The sequence below is a fragment of the Nannospalax galili genome, unplaced genomic scaffold (genome assembly GCF_000622305.1).
Source record: "Nannospalax galili isolate Female #2095 unplaced genomic scaffold, S.galili_v1.0 scaffold679, whole genome shotgun sequence".
Classification (NCBI taxonomy): Eukaryota; Metazoa; Chordata; class Mammalia; order Rodentia; family Spalacidae; genus Nannospalax; species Nannospalax galili.
In genome coordinates, this window is record NW_008343462.1 from 369,407 (window position 1) to 386,902 (window position 17,496).

The window sequence follows — 17,496 nt, forward strand, 5'->3', positions numbered from 1 at the left end:
CGACGGCCCCGGGGGCGCCAGGGAGACCCGCTGTCTAAAAAAAAAAAAGAAAGAAAGAGCTCAGCCCTCCCTTACTGGGATGGAAAATGAAAATGGTCCTTCCAGAAGCCATATGGTTGTTAAATGAAAATTCCAGTACCAGGGGTAGGTTGCCCCTCTATGAGCTATTGGCCAGAGGACCCCTAAAGGTCCCCAAAACAATAAAGGCCATTGCCAATAATGTTGGTTATATACAGGAAGTGGACAGCAAAACCCTAATGCTAAAGACACTGCATGATGTGAGCATGGGAGAGGGAGAAATCAAGCTTGGACTAAGCTGGAAGTTCTCTGCCACTGGATGGGTAGCTTTCATAGTACCAGAAGGCAACATGCAGATGACTGGGGGAGAATTGTCCCCTATAACTCTGCTCAGTGAGGGAGTCTGTGTGCTACACTATCAAATATCAAACAAGATGCTCCTGCTGGTGCAACGGTGGAGCGTCTAACGTATGTACAACCAGGAAATTTTCAACTGGATAAAATGCCCGCTCCTGGGGGTGGAAAACACATCTGGTACTGTGACCAGGCCAACCCCCTGTGGCAGGGGAGAATACAGGCCCCAATGGGAAGTCACTGCAGGTGTTTTGGTAGATGTATGTGATGCACCTGCTAAAGTACCGACCAAGCACTTGTGTTTACACCTATGGGTTAAGTTATTATAGCAGCCACTGTTTAGATGTTCTTGCTTCTTGCTGTGTGTGTGTTTTTATAGTAGATGGAATCCCACTGAAATGGGCCAACAGCCCATGGAAAACAGACGATGCAGAGACCTGAAAGTTCAGTGTCTTGCCACAATGGGAGGAAAATCATCTCACACCTACTACCCCTCCAAGGCTCAGGGACTTTTGCAGAAGATGTTGGTGAAAAGAATTATGAGCCAGAGGAGGGGGTGGAGTGTTACCTGGAAGTGTCCTCAGACCACTATGCCAGCAAAGTATAGTAACACCTCCTTCCCACCCTCATCAAGGAATGGAGGGGGGAGTCAGTTACTTCTCCCTTAGCTGCATGTTGGGGAGGGGACTAAGGACATACAAGCTGAGACCACCGTAAGGCACCTCTCTTGCCATTTTGTGCATGGCTGTTGGGAAGTCACAGGGTCTATACTTGAGTATGGACTCTCCAGCACAGCCCTAAATGGGGGGTGCCCACTCTTCTATAAATAAGCCCCCACCCTATGCTCTGTAAGCAAGCCCACTAGTTAGGATTTAAAAAACAAAGAACAAAGCTAATGGAAACCTTCATTATTCCACCAAAATTGACCCCGTGTTGGCAAATCCTCTGGTCTTTGATTTCTTATTCCTACTTTTCCTCCCTTAAACTTCATTTTATACATATTTTTATGTAACTTGCTTCAAGTTATTTCTGGAAAATGTGTTAAAAATTGTCTCTTTGGAATAATAAAAATATTCTAAAATACAAAATAAAAATTCAGCCCTCCATTCAGGTCTGGGGTTTCTGAAGGAGAGACACACCCATTGTCTGCCATCACATCAAACGGCAAACAACAAGAACCCAGGTAGCTGCCACCTGCCTGCATGTAGACCAGAAGCTGCTCCACAACCAGGATGTTCTCAGCCTGGAGAACTGGTCTGGACACAGCACCAGGGCACAGCACTGAAACCCACCCAGTGAAAACACCACCCTGAAGAGACAGTTGCTCAAGAGGTCACCTCCAACGGCACACCCATGGCAACCAGGGCAGGCACTGTCTGCCTAAAAAACAAAAAAATCAGCTATATGAAAACACTAGGGCCCGGGTGACCTCGAACTACCACCGTACAACATTCACACGTGACAAGACCCAAAAGCATCTCCCTTTACTAAGACAGAAAAATGACACGCATTCAAAACTTAAGACAGAGCCACCGCACATGGTGTCCAGCGCTCTGCATGAGCTGATCCTTCTACCACACAATCGAGCGCCCCTTCTGCCAGGCACAAGAACCTGAAAGCATGTCTCAGAGATGCAGCACTGTCCACAGCAGCAAGGAGACTCAAGCACAGGGAGAGTATGTAAGTGGAGCATTACTCAGCCTGACAGAAGGAAATTCTTACACATACTACAAGAAGGTGAGTCTTGAGATCATGATGTTATACGGAGTAAGCAAAATATACACATCCAGAGTTGTATGAGGTCCCTAGAACAGGCAAGTCCATAAGGTTAGGAAGTAGACTGGAGTTACTTACTTGAAGTGGGGGCACAACCTCTGTTTGGAGTGGTAAAAGTTTTGGAATCATGGAGGAAATAGTCTCAACAGTATGGACATAACTGATGAGTGAAATGCTTGTGAATGGTGACAATGATTTTTGTTTTATATATTTTTAATCACGAGCATTTTTTTTTTTTTTTTTTGGTCTTTTTGAGACAGGGTCTTCCTATAGCCCTAGCTGGCCTGGATTAGCTATGGAGACTAGGCTGGCCTTGAACTCACAGAAATCTACCTGCCTCTGCCTCCAGGGTGCCGGGATTAAAGGCGTGCACCACCACGCCCGGCCACAAGCTTTTTTTTTAAAAAAAACTAATACTGCCCAGCATGGTGGCGCACGCCTTTAATCCCGGCATCCGGGAGGCAGAGGCAGGTGGATTTCTGTGACTTCAAGGCCAGCCTGGTCTTCATAGTGAGTTCTAGGGCAGCTGGGGCTACAGGGAGACCCTGTCTCAAAAAGAAAAAGAACTAATACTGTAACATACCAAAATCCATTAAATTACATATGTTAAATGGGTGAATTGTAAGGTCAGTAAGTTAAATCTCAACTTATATTTTAAAATAAAACAAAAGGCCCCGTGTTGACAGTCCCAATAGTGGCCTGTTGATTTGCCCTTGTCCCTCGCTGTGCTCTGCAGGGTAGAGGGGCCAGGTACAAAACACATGCACTTCCTTGTGAGGCAGAACAGGAGGAAAGTTGGCACTTTGTGTCATCAGTTTCTTACAAACTGAGATGCCTGACAGCTCAAATGGCACAAGTGTTAAAAATCACAAAGCACTGGACTCTAGGCACTGCTCAATGTGGCCTACCCAGGCCCACTGCTTGCCTGAGACCTGACATGCCAGGCATGCCCACGTGCATCACCAGAGCCAGGGAAGCTGCCTGACCTTCCTGGCTCCTCTCCCCAGCTCTCTCACAAGCATTTCCCTAACAAAACTCGAGTATTTAATCCTGCATGGCATCTGCTACTGAAGAGGATGCAGACAGATGCCACAACACTATCACCAATGCTTGGTGATAGATGACATCAGGATGTGGCAAAGCAGAACTCCAATAATTGGACCCTGCACCAAGTTGCTAAGCTGGGCAAAACTGATAGGATCAGCTTGTGTAGAACTCTAGATACTAATCAAACACTTAGGGCAACCAGAGGAGAGCTTAAGGAGGAGGATTACTGAATTTCAGCACTCACAGAAACCTGTTACATGTCTGATGCTGAGATACAGAACAGACCTCAGTAACCAAACCAAACACAGTCACTGAGACAGCGGACACCATCGGCCTCAACATGGCAAATATTTGGGGAAGGGTTAGTGCCTGGTTTCTGGAGACTACCTATTACAGTAGTCCAAATGTTCTGTTTTCAATGACAGTAACAAAAAAGCACAAGGCATCCAAAGGAACAGGAAAATACAACCCAAACACAGGGAGAAAAAACATCTCTGAGGAAGACCAGACACTGGAGTTACTGAAGACTGAGCCAGGCACTAATCCCAGCACTCAGGAGAGGCAGAAGCAGGCACATCTCTGAGTCAGGCCAGCCTGGTCTGCATAGAGAGCTCCAGTCTAGCCAGGGTTATATGGTGAGACCCCATCAAGAAAAAAAAAAAAAGAAAATGCTCAGGGGCTGGAGAGACGACTCAGCGGTTAAGAGCACCGACTGCTCTTACAGAGGACTCAGGTTTGATTCCCAGCACCCACATGGCGGCTACGAACCGTCCTTAACTCCAGTTCCAGGGGAATCCGAATGACCTCCACCGCACTGCACGACACAGGTGCACTCACACACATGCAGGCAACACACTCCTACACGTAAAATAAAAATAATAAATAAAGTATTTTTTAAAAAAGAAAAGGAGACGCTCAACGAGCTAAAGGAAACGAAGAGAAGAAAGCATCTGAACAGCTCAAGATGCCAACAGAGGGACAGACCTATAAAGAGACCAAAAAGATGTTCTGGACCTGAAAAGCCAATAGCTGAGACAAAAGGGTTCTAGAGGGTGAGATAGCTAACACTTGGCAGGGTCTACAATCAGGAGACGAGCCTCTGGGCACGTCTGTGAGGGAGATTCTAGCCTATGTTGATTAAGGAAGGAAGACCCACGGTAACAGTGAGCAGCATCATTCCATGGGCAGGGGTCCCAGACAACCTAAGAAGGAGAAGGTAAGCTGAGCACCAGCATTCAACTCTGCCTCCTGACTGAGGACGCAACGTGATCAGCTGCCTCGCGGTCCTGCTGCCTTGCCTGTCCGCCACGATGGCCCGTGCTCTCACAGTGGAAACCGTTCCTTCCTTAAGTTGCTTCTGTCACAACAAGCAGAAAAATAACTAATACAAGATGTGTGACAGCCAGATTTGCACAAGCAGAAGGGAAGAATTTCACACAAGGACAGGAAATTGAAATCACCCAGTCTGAGAAGCAAGGACAAGGATCATTTTAAAAGGTAACAGAGCCTAAGAGGCCTGAGGGCACAATGGGGCACAGCACCAGAGCTGCAGGGAAGAGTCCCAGGGGAGGCAAAATGGGACAGGGAGAGTATTTAAGGGAGTCATGGCCCAGTGCATCACAAGTCTGAGGAAAGACATGAATCTACACAGCCAAGATGCTCAAAACACAGAAAGTAAGAACAGCCGAGACAAGTGTCCAGTGCAATCAGAATGCATCAACTTCAAAACAAAACCAGGAAAAAATTCAACCACAAAATTGGGAACACATTTCTATGTTTGACCAGAATACTACTGCTAACCAGATATAGCCTATCTGTTTTTATACCCCACAGAGAAAATATTAACACCCAAGAACCCTAGATAAGCCTACTCAGGCTCAGCATGATGCCCCACAGAACACTCACAGGGCACAAGGCTCAAAGAGGAGCCTCAAAACAGCCAAAAGGACTGAAACCAGGACCAATAAAGAGAAGTCCAGGTGTCTGGACCACTTGAAATCAGCACTATGTAGCCATCTGAAAACAGCCCAAGACCTTGTCCACCAAAGCAAAGATAGAAAACAAACAGGCACAACTCGTGGGGGAGTGTGCCCACACACGTGTGTGCGTAGAGAGGACTTGGCAAGACTCCTTAAAGAAGCATGCAAAGAAAAGGCACTCCCTCCTGAGGCTCTGCCCAGGTGACAAGTCCACTTTCTCTACGGTCAAAGGCCTTCAGTGGAAGCTTTACCTTCCGATCTGACTTCTCTAGTTACCTCCTCCCCCTTCAGCACCTATGACTTCCATATCCTCTGGGACACAAACGGAAGTTCTGGTCACCAACATGCCCATCTAGTCCTTGTCCTCCTGGACCATGTTTTTGCCAAGTATCTTACCTCAAATATGCTCATCCTTTCCTTGAGGGAAAAAACAAAAAACAAAAAAAAAGAGGGTCCCATGTAGCCCAGGCTGGCCTCAAACTCATTATGGCAGAAGATGATCTTCAACCTCTTATCTCCACCTCCTATGTGTTGGGATTACAGTGCTTTTGTTTTCCAAACAAAACTGACAGAAAGCCACATGAAACACAGTGGCTCTGAGGAGACAGGAAGTACTTAGCTGTGTGCCCTCAGCTATGACTTTAAGCGAACAAGACCACTCTTGGAGGAATGAGTGAGGTCTAAGACAAAAGCTAAAAAGCATTCTACAGATGCTCAATGTTAGGGGTCCTTGCCTCCCCGAAGGCTCCAGAATCCATCACCCTGCCTGGCATGATGCCCTCCTACTGAGAGACAAGGCAGCAAGCCCAGGTCCCCAGCAGAGAAAGAGGCTTCAGGGAGGTTCCGTCCACGTGGAGGAACTGCCATCCAGGAAGGCAGCTCCCCATAAGATCGCTAATTCATTCCAAACCATATTTCACAGGGGCGGGTGGGTAGATGGGTGGGTTGGTGGGTTGGTTTTTTTGAGACACGGTCTCCCTGCAACCCCAGCTGACCTGAAACTCGCTATGTAGAGCAGGCTGGCCTAGATCTCACAGAGATCCACCTGCCGCTGCCTCCAGAGTGCTGGAATTAAAGGCCTGTGTCAACCACACACAGCTTACATTTCAGTTTTAAACAACTTGACAGTTTGCATCATGACACCAATACCCTTATCCTCACTCCAACTGATGGAGTCAGTGCTGTCTAATGTCCTAAGACTTGACATAGCACACACACAAGCTACCGCCAAGGAAAAGCACCCAAAGAACCTTGCTAACGAGGTTTCTGGCATGTCCACAGCTGAACTGTGGTGCTGAGCAATCTTCAGAGACCTGCTGACCTTATGAAACGGCCGAACCAACTTTTAAAACAAATGACACTAGCCTTTGATTGCTTGGGAAGCCCCCCCACAACTGTGTCCAGTCCTTTCTGACAAGACAGTGAAACTTTTGCCACACTCACAACTCCTGGCAAAGGAGACACTCCTAGCTATAAAGATATCTGCCATCCAACATCTCAGAGCAGTCTCAGACTATTTCCTTGGTCCTCAGAAACACATAAACCAAACCACAATGAGGTGAGTGACATTCCACACTAGGATGGGGATTGTTTTAAAAGAGAGGAAAGACAGCAAAGCTCTGTGGAGGTGGGGTCCTCACACATGGCTGGTAGGAATGTAAGACATGGCACTTTCTTAGACTCATCCACCATTTCCATTCCCAGATCTACACCCAAGACAGATAATAACACTCGTCTACACAGACATTCACACACAAATGTTCGTGGCAGCATTACTCAAGAAGTCAAAGAGTGGAAGCAACCTCAACAGCTACCAGCTGGTGAGAATAAGCAAAAGGTACAGCTCCCACGCAGCGGAGTCTCTAACCAAAATGAAACAGAATGAAGCCCACCAACGACAAACCAAAGCATTACACCAAGTTCAGACACAGAGGAACACACACTGGAGTCTGTTTCTATGAAACATCTGAGTAAAGCAAAAGGGAGCAGCACAGAGAACTGGGGCCAGGGAGCAGCGTGGGTTTCAGCCTGGGCAATGAAAATGTTCTGAGGTTAAATTATGCCATGTTGCACAACCCTGAATATGCCAGAGACCACTGTTCACTGGAAACCGGTGGACTACAGTATATAAATTATTGTATTATTGTAGCAGAGCTATTTTAAAACAGAAAAGGCTAAACAGAATCGGGCACCAGAAGACCTTACATGAGTCCCAGTGCCCAGTCTGGCATGAACTATAGTCCAGAACTGTAGTTTGGCATTAGTGAGACACAGCCCTCAACCTTGGGCATCCTGCTCTAGGCAAAAGCCACACCTGACACTGTTCAGGAGGAGCCTCTCTGTCCATCGCAGGCTTCCTTTCACTCACTTCTAGCCACTCACAGGGACTGTCCTCCCCCCACCCCCCAGACACATGGTCACAGCCTTTGTCCTCCTCTACCTGGCCAGGATCGACAAACAGGCTAGACTCACAGTGCTTCTGCTCAGCTCCGCTGCTACCAGAGTCTTGTCACTGGGACACTGTCATGGCAGGCGCCACAGTACACTGTGGGGACACCAAGTCCTACAGCTACAGGTACTCTCAATGGGTGACAGCACCCCTCAAGAATGAGAACCAGCTCTAGGAGACAAGAAAACCAGATGTCACCAGGATCCATGGCCCTCCAGACCCAGCAGCATAAAAGGTATCTACAGTATGCAGGCACAGCAGGTTGATCAGTAAACCATAAAGGCTAACGAGAAAGAAGCCTGAAAGATGTGCATGTACCACGCTCTTCCACAGAAGCACTATGTCCATGGCCACACTGGGACAACAGCTCAGCTGAGGAACCCTGCCAGGCTCCATTAGTCCTGACAGTGCAGATCCACGTGCTTCAGTTACTTACCCTCCGGGAGTCTTGATGGCAACAACAGGCCTCGTCTGCCCAGTTCCGCCAGCGCCAGACATCCACCATGCCATGCCTTATCCGTCTCCTGAAAACTGAGACCAGAGTTCTGATGTCAGCTTCTGTCTCAAAACCACAAATTTTTAAGAAACATAAGCTGAGCCGGGCATGGTGGCTCATGCCTGTAGTTCCAGCACTTGGGAGGCAGAGGCAGGCGGATCTCTGTGAGTTTAAGGCCGGCCTGGTCTACATAGTGAGTTCCAGGACAGTTGGGGCTACAGGGAGACCCTGTCTAAAAAAAAAAAAGAAAGAAACATAAGCTGGCCATATTCTGAGCCATGAACCTTGCTAAACCCATTACTTCTTGGCTGAGGAAATAAGACACTAAAGCCTACTACGAAACCAACTGCCACGTCAAAACTGCTCTTCACAAAATGCAGTAACGAGGAAAAGACCAGGGTCAGCTCAAGACCAGCCCAGGGAGAATTCCACCATCCGCAACGTCAAACCAGGTCAACCACCCCAGATGGTGTCCTATCGGTGTGGCCACGTGTTCTAGCCTCAGTTCACTCCCATCAGAAAGCCTGGAGTCAATACGGAGTCCACCCGATTCAGATGACGTTAGCAGAAAAGGAAGAGGACTCCTTTAAAGGACAGCCACTGTTACTTGAGTGATCAAATTCAAGATTTTAAAAATCTGGCCAGGCGTGGTGGCCCACGCCTTTAATCCCTGCACTTGAGAGGCAGAGGCAGGTGAATCTCAGTGAGTTCAAGGCCAGCCTGGTCTACGTAGAGTTCCAGGCAAGCTGGGGCTGCAGGGAGACCCCGTCTCAAAAAGACTGAGATAAGATGGCCACGGTGACCACTCTGCCTGTGATTCTGACACCTGGGAAGTAGAGGCACAACAGTCAGCCGTTCGTGACCACCCTCAGCTACATAATAAGTTCAAAGCCAGGCTGGGATACGTGAAAACTTGTCTAAAAAAAAATTTTTTTTTCATCAGTGAAATAGCATTTAGAGTTTTGTTTAAGGCAGGTCTAGCTAGGGTGGCCAGGCTGAACTCAGATTTGTAGGTTCAAACAATCCTCCTGTCTCAGCCTCCCAAGTAGCTGGGACTATAGCAATGCAATTTTGCATCCAACTGAAAGAGGGTCTCATAGGTAACATTTTATTTTTGATAAGAATGTGCCTGGGTGCTCAGAAGCTCTCTTCAGGGTACAACCTGTCATTATTACAACATGAGTGACATTCTCAGACTGGTCAGTGCTGCTCTGGGTTCCCGAATTTTGCTGCCAACGTAGGTTTTTGGAAACCTATGTCACCAAAAAAACAAGTAACAGGCTTTTACCAATTCTGATCAAATTCATTCAACAGCAAAGTAATATTCAGGAAAATTACTAAACTGTGCAGTCAGCTACTGTGAGCATAAATATATCAAGACGGGAGGAAAACAGAAAACATCCCATTCCCACAATGGAAACAGCACGGGCCTTTGGGAGCTGTTAGCCAGCTGTCCTGTACTCACTACTGCTATTTTTTTAAAGTGCCAGGTTACCAAGGGTCTGCTCAGAGGCCATGTGATCATTTCTAAATCTTGAGGTTTTAGTTGTTTGCTGAGACAGGGCCTCACGGTAGCCCAGTCTGGCCTCAAACTCCCTAAGTGGCTGAGGCTGGCCTGAACTCCTGATCCTCCTGCCTCCACCTCTCAAGTGCTAGGATTATAGGCGTGTGCTACCACACCTGGCTCCATTTCCAAATCCTGACATGTCCCTCGGGCTTCCAAATGGAGAGATGATGCCTCATTCTCCTTGAACACCATTGGAATGATACAGTATCAATACGACGATGACTCAAACATACAACCAACATTTCTAAACTGTATGTGTCACTGTGGCTCCCACCATGAAGGCCCGAGAAGCTGGTATCACCACTGCCCATTTGTGTCCAACAAGACCCAGCTCTTACACAGCTGGGGCATAGACAGGAACTCTGCCCAAGTGCTAAGGGTGAACTTCTACCTCAGACCTAAGCTGTACTGGATAGCTGGGTTGAGGGAGCCTGGGTTGAAGGAGCCTCAGTTGCGGAATTGCCTCTATTGGACTGGCCTGTGGCCATGTCTGAGGGGCATCTTGATGAGTGATGTGGGAGGGCCCAGCCCACTGTGGGTGGTGCCACTCCTGGGCAGGTGGGCCTGTGTTGCATAAGAAAGCAGGTTGAGCAGGGGCCAGGGGAGCAAGCCAGTAAGCAGTGTTCCTCCATGGCCTGTGCTCCAGTTCCTGCTTCCAGGTTCCTGCCCTGAGTTCCTACCTTGGGCTCCCTGATGATCTGTGACCTGGGAGTTATAAGCTAAATAACTCCCCAAGTTGGTAGTGATCAGAGTATTTTGTCACAGCAATGGAGAAACAAACTAGGACACAAGCCTAGAAGCACCCAAGCCTAGGGATCCAGAAAGAAGAAGGCACAGAATGCTGGGAGGTCCTAGTGGTCAGGATGAGAGGCCTGGGCACAGCAGCTGACCCTTCTGTCAACATAGTTGCATTTTGTTGGACTGAGGATTCAAAAGTATTAACACCCATTCTCTCTCCAGAACAGCTACAAAAATGGGATACAGTTTTGCACCTGCATTCATCAAAATTCACAGCAGCCCTGGAAGATAAGTGATTAGCCAACACTAGACCAAGACTGCAAGGCAGGAGGAAGGAGTCTGGACAAGCCGTGCATACCAGGACCCTGCCGTACCCCAAGGGAATGGCCGAGGATGCCAGAGAGAATGGGGACAGAAAGTGCCTAGCAAAGCACCAGGAGGGGCTGGACAAAGAGCTGGCTGGAGGTGAGCAGGCAGAAGCACCCTGAGGAAGAATAGGAGCAAAGAAGGTTCTTGAGACTCGGGAAGGCGAGGGAAGGCTGGAGAGCGATAGAACCCCAGCCTTCCCTAACCTCTGCCCTCAGGAGCCAGAAAGCACAGATCGAAGGCACAGGGTACTCAGCACACCCATCCCATGAGCTCCAGGTAGGAGCTCTGAGAACAAGGTCTAAACAAAGCCAAGGACTCAAAGAAGAGCTGTCGTCCCCCCGCCCCCCACTCCCAAGAGAGTTTTCTGCTATGGTATTTCTACTACATGCAGCATCATTCCAAAACAGATGAGCACTGTCTGACATGCTGTCTCCAGTGAGCTGCAAATGTCACCAAGCAGCCCGAGGCGAAATGAGGAAGGGCTCCAGAAGGAAGTCAACTCCAGGCAGCCCACTCCAGAGACACCAGCAGCACGAGCTGAAGTAAATCACCCAAAGTGCTGGTAACACACTTCCTGCCAGCCAGTCACAGCTAAGAGAGCAGCAGGTCCAGACAGCAGTGACCAGGGGCCTGGACAAGAGGGTGCCTAGACAAAAGGATGCCTGGACAAGGGGATGCCTGGACAAGGGGTACCTGGACAAGGGGTGCGTGGACAAGAGGGTGCCTGGACAAGAGGGTGCGTGGACAAGAGGATACCCTTCTCAACTCTCTGCTTCCAAAGCCCAGAAAGACACTGTTACACTCAAAGTGACTATCACTGAGGAAGTAGTGAAATCTGTGTCCTTGCCTACCAGTACACACTGCTAGCTGTGGTCCCAGGACCACGCCCACCAACACCTACCATACCAGGCTGTGCACACCACACACCCAGAAGGCCCTGAAATGTGAAGCATTTAAATTCAACTTCAAATCCAGGCCTCACTCACTCGACAGCCTCAGTACCCACACTGACTAGTAGCCACACTAGGAACAGATCCAGAACATTCCCTCATCCCAAGAGGCTCTGTCCACACACACACAGTGTACGGGCCTAGAGCCTGAATCTGAAGATGAAGGGTATGTGCACAGGTTCAACACTGGCTTCACTCCCCCACAGGTTTTTCTTTTGTTCTATTTTGGGGTTTTTTTTTTTTTTTGGTTATTTTAGAGATAGGGTCTCCCTGTAGCCCCAGCTGGCCTGGAACTCACTATGTAGACCAGGCTGGACTTGAACTCACAGAGATCTACCTGCCTCTGCTCCCCAAGAGCTGGGACTAAAGGTGTGCGCCACCACGCCTGGCTCCCCTACAGGTTTTAAATATATAACAGTGTTGAAAAGAGTAACACACCAGATAACTAGACTTCTCAAGTTTAATTAGAAAAGGGTTCTGACAAATAACTCAATTGAAACAAAATATAATAGTGCACAAGAGAGAAAAGCCTCAGGCTTGTCCTTGAGGGTGCAAACATACCTGAAACAGTCCAACACGGAGCCCACCACGTCATCTGCCAGCTCTCTGGGAAGCCTTCCAGCCATCCTACCAATTCTGAAAAAGAAAAGCAACGGCCCATCAGCTTCACATGACCATTCTGAGCGAGTCTCCTATCCCCCAGGGAACAGGAGGCCAAGCCTCACACACTGCTTAGCAACCATCTCCCACTAGGTCGGGGACAGGGCAGGCAAGTCCTTGCACATGTGGACAGGGTGTAGGGTCACCTCTCCCCAGAGTAATATGGACCCAGACGAATGCTGGCAGTTCCAGCCTAGGCCCTGCCCAGACTTTCTACTTCCTCCAGAGACAAGGGCCCAGGCCCTGCACAGCGGGAGACCAGAGGCCTTAAGTCAGGCCCCAGGGAAGGAGCCTCCCAGCGTGTCTCACTGTGTGTACAGAAGCCTATCCCTCTGAGCCAGGCGACTCAGGGCCAAGACACATCTGCTATGACATATATACAAATTCTCACAGCAGCCCCTCCAGCTGGTGAAGAGCTTCAGAACATGTGACCCCAGGGGAACCTGTGGGCAAGAAACATCGCTGCCCACTCTATTTTCTCCTTACAAGGTCTCTTCAGCAACCTAAGGGCCTATCCTATATGAATGAACTGTCGTTACTCAGCCCCACACCCCACAGGGAGCCTAAAATTAAGCTCAGTAATCATCTTTAAATGTGCATTATAAAACAATTCTACCATTTGAAAACCTACAAAGTGCTTGCAGCTCTCAAACCCCATGGAAAGTTTTTAAGACAGGAGGAGGCACACAAAGCCCCACCGCTGCCCCCACCTCTGGAACCTGGCACTCGGCACGCAGGGCACCATACACACCCTTTGGCTGCAGACCATCGGACCACAGTATCCTTGTCCTTCAACCCAACCAGCAGCTGCTCTGCAAGAACAAGGTACACGCATCAACCTAGATAAACTCCTAATACTCTGGTATACGTACAACCAACACCACCACCCACTCCAAAGAACACCGCAGGAACTACAGTTAAGAACTTCAAGTCTGCACACACGTAGTGCACTTAAGTATATGTAGGCAAAATATTCATACACACAAAATAAAAACAAACCAAAAAGAATTTTTTTAATCTTAATGTTCACCGGGCATGGTAGCATGTGTCTGTAAACCCAGCACTCAGAAGTTGAAGCAGGAGGTCTCAAAGACAGCCTGGGGTGGAGAGGGCCCTTAATTTAATTTTTCTTTTTTAATGTCCATTATTTATTATGTATGTATGCGAACATGCATTTGTGGGCATGAGGACAAGTTGTGGGTGTGGTTATCTTCCACTTGTAGGTCCCAGGGATCAAATTCAGGTTGTCGAGCTTGGTGCCTTTACCCAATGAGCCATCCTGTAGCCCAAGGGGATCTTAATTCTAATTATGATAAAAGTACTTCCGAGTTTTTAAATAATCATAGAAAAAGCCCATTCCTGCTACTTCTTTTTTTATTGTTAATTCACAAAAACTTAATCTTTTCATCTACTTGATAAATATACAGGGTTTGAATTTAATCATTTAAGTTAGCATTCCACAAATATATATGTAATTTAATGATTATTGTGCATGAACACATACACAATGCTTATATACACAAACTCCAGTTTGTCTTCATGTGCTGGCAAGGCTTTGCATACCAAAGCTATGTTTGTACTGGTCCCACTGAATATTCACAATATAAAATCAACCCCATAGGACAATCAGCAGGGAGCAGTTGCTTCCCTAGGTGAAGGCCTCTAGAAGGGAGGTCCAGAGCAATGGAGACAGCTGGTAGGAAGATGAGCCATCTGGTGGGCAGCCCAAAGACAGTCAGATCACTCAGGTCACACAGTAAAGGCCCTGCAAGCCCAGTAGAGTCCAGACGATGGCCAGAGGGCAAGCCCCAGAACTGACAGACAAACAGCTATGGGAGGGGGTGTGAGGAAAGAGCCAGCAGACTGGGCGGGCCTGGCGGAGTGAACCGCAATGTGCCTGGGACAGGCAGACAACAAGGGAGGAGCAGAGAGTTCACAGCCTGGAGTCATGGACTTCAAGGTGGCTTAGAGGAACTCAGGACAGGTGCAACCAAGAAAGGGGGTCCCAGGGTGCATCATGGGTCAAGAAAAAGCCAACTTCACGTGAGGGCGGTCATGTGAGCAATGCCAGTCATCAAGAAGACAGTGTAGATAGCAGATGTAGAAAAGTCAGGGGGAAACATGCCCTGAAGTGATCTAAATAGGTGTAGGTAGACAGGATGAAGCAGCAGGGAAGGGTCAGCTGGTCTGGTATCTCCCACCCAGGATCCTCCTGGGAAGTGGGGGTTCCAGCATGAGGCAGAAAGGCAGAAGAGTGAGTGGACAGCAGCCACTCCAAGGCTGGCCACAGCAGAGGGCTCCACTGAAAGTTAGTTGGCTGGCTGTCCACGAAGAAGCCTCTGCCCTGGGAATAAGCACTGGGTCCTAGATCCCTGCAAGGTGTAGGAACCTAAAGCATGGAGACAGTCCCTAGGGAACACATTCTTGGACAAGGCAGGGTTCATTTCCCCAGAGACATCCAGAGATAGCAGCTTGAAGATGGGGTGCAGGAAGGTGCCTAAGGAGGTGAGGAGCTAGTGGGGAGGCTAGCGCTGCTGGTCAGGAACTCAGTGCAGGACAGAAAGTCACCAGGAGGGAAGGGGGCAAGCGTAGAGAAACAGTCTAGACAGTGATATAGACACAAATGGCATCTGCTGCAGACCCCGCTTACCTATGATGCTCTCAACTCCCTCTGGGACATCGTAGTCCTCGTCACCGTCAGAAGTTACACCGACAGACAGCAGCTTCTGCTCCCTCCTACCCTGGGCACAGAGCTGCAGGTTGGCAGCCAAAGACCGACAGCCACGCTGGTACCTATTCAGAACAAAGAACTCTCAAGTCAGTCAGTACAACCTGACCCAAAAATAAGCTTCCCAGGACCTGAAGTCATCAACTTACCCTCTCTCTGAATCATACATGATGCCTATGAAAATCCCACACACTGTATGTACCAGAGGAAAAGGAAGACCCCCACTCCCAAAACGCTGTTACACGGACAAATCTCAAAGAAAGCTGACCTCAGCCAGATATATGTCCTAATTCTGAATGCACCTGCACACAGCAGAGCTCCCCAACAGAGGGCAAAGGAAGAGCCTGGCCCCGGGATGTGCACAGAGGAATCAGGACCTCATCCTTGTTTGCAAGCAGGTAGCCACCTTCTCCAGCTTCTTTGCCTTCTGACCTCTGCACAGGGCACAGGGCTTCTGCTCACCCACGGTTTGTCACTGGCCCCTACAGACTGTACCCCCTGAATACTGCTCTCAAGTTCGCACCCTTCAGAGCCATCATGGTCCTCTGCAGCTCTGGCTGGTCTGGAGCTCGCAATATAGAATAGCTTGGCCTTAAAATTTCAACAAGCCTCTTGCCTCTACCTCCCACAGTACTAGAAGTGTAGGTGTGTGCTACCATGCCCAGTAAAACCCAATCACATTAATAATTATAGCAAATATGTGCAAAAACACAGAATAAGATAACTATAGTACTAAATTACTTTTTACTTGAAGGTTCTTATACCTGTGAGCATTTAACGGGACACATCTGGTATGTCTATGAGGGGGCTCCTGGGCACACAAACCAGCTCCAGTCCAGGTAGGCCTTACTCAATCAGCTGATAGCCTGGGAAGAACAGAAGGCTGACCCTCTAACCTATTAGCCTCTGACCAGAACAAGGGGTCCTCCTGAGTCTCCAAGCTGCGATCTGACATCTCACCAGCTCAGGTACTATGCACACACCCTATCAATTCTGTTTTTCTGAAAATGTTCCACTGAGTTTTAGAAACTAGTCACTAGAATTTAGTCTAATGAACAACTGGAGTGAAGTGTATACTGGACATCTGAGGGTAAGTTCAGTAAAACATCACTAAATCATAACACACTCTTTGGAATTCACTACGCTTTGGGAAAAGTTCCAACTAAACTTAAATAATTCTCCCAAATCAACATATTAATAATTGAAATAAAACAAAGTTATAAGAACATAGCACCTGTGGGCTGAGGATAAAGTGCAGTGGCAGAATGCTTGCCTACAATGTCTGAAGTCCTGTGTTCAGCCTCAGCATTTAAAAAAAAAAAAAAAAAAACTCACCAGCCTCTCTCCTGGACACCTGAACAGACTTCTCGGCCCAGAAATATGACTGCTTCATGATCCTTTGCATCCAGACCAACCCAGTTCCTTCCTGTAGTCCCCAGGAGCCCTTGGGGCCTCTACCTGCCCCCACCTCCCTTTGTATCCCTGGGTAGCATGGCCACCAGGTGCCCGAGACCAGCATCTTTCCTGGGCCCTGCTCCCAGGCCAGTCCAACTCCCAAATTCCTGAGGACAACATCTTTCCTGGAGGGATCCAGACCTTAGGAGAAAGGCCTGAGAGCATCTAACCCCAATCTGACTTGGGCCTCGGTGGGAACTCCTGAAGACAAAAGCAATCTGGCCACTCCAATATAAAATTAAAAGAGAACCAGAAGCTTAGATGAACCAGCTTTTCATGCCCCACAAGTAAACCCAAAGACACATAAAGTTCACAAAAAGGAGACCTAAACTTGAAGGCCTGAGTCTCACACAAGAATCAGAAACTACAAAATTCACATGTCAGAATCACAGAGAAAAAACAATAACATTAAAAACCAAATTAACATATCCCCACCAAATACCAATAGTCCTCTAGAGGAGTACAATGAGAACCCCCTAGAGATAACGCAGAATATGGAATTCAAAAGAACAATTATAAACATGATAAAAGAATTCGGTGAATTTAAAGAACACACAAACAAATCAAAGAACTGAAGGAAGATAGGGATAAACTTCTGAATGAATTCAGAAAAGAGCTAGAAATATTGAAGAATACAGGCTGAAATGAAGGAGGAAGTGAAACAGTAAGCCAATTAGAAACGACAGGACAAAGCTTCTTCAATAAGATGAATGAAATGGAAAACAGAATATTAACACTGGAAGATAAAGTGGACGAACTAGACCCACTCAAGCAAAGACTATGAAAAATTTAAGAAAGCACAAGAATAGAATATGCAGGAATTGTGTGACACCATAAAAAGACCAAACTTATGAATCATAGGCATACAGGAAGGAGAAGACTCTCAAGATAATGGCTTACTGTTTCACTT

General features: G+C 47.9%; 1 protein-coding gene across 1 annotated transcript in view; it reads right to left on the reverse strand.

The window, feature by feature from the left end:
• The window catches only part of Tbcd (tubulin folding cofactor D), a 191,184-nt gene that overhangs the window by 120,167 nt on the left and 53,521 nt on the right, over positions 1-17,496 (reverse strand). Inside the window, exons 10-13 of the mRNA XM_008839647.3 lie at positions 15,054-15,196; positions 13,155-13,215; positions 12,305-12,379; positions 8,060-8,154 (exon numbers count right to left, since the gene is read on the reverse strand). Coding sequence (XP_008837869.1) covers positions 8,060-8,154; positions 12,305-12,379; positions 13,155-13,215; positions 15,054-15,196 — 374 coding nt within the window. The remainder of the gene's footprint in view (positions 1-8,059; positions 8,155-12,304; positions 12,380-13,154; positions 13,216-15,053; positions 15,197-17,496) is intronic.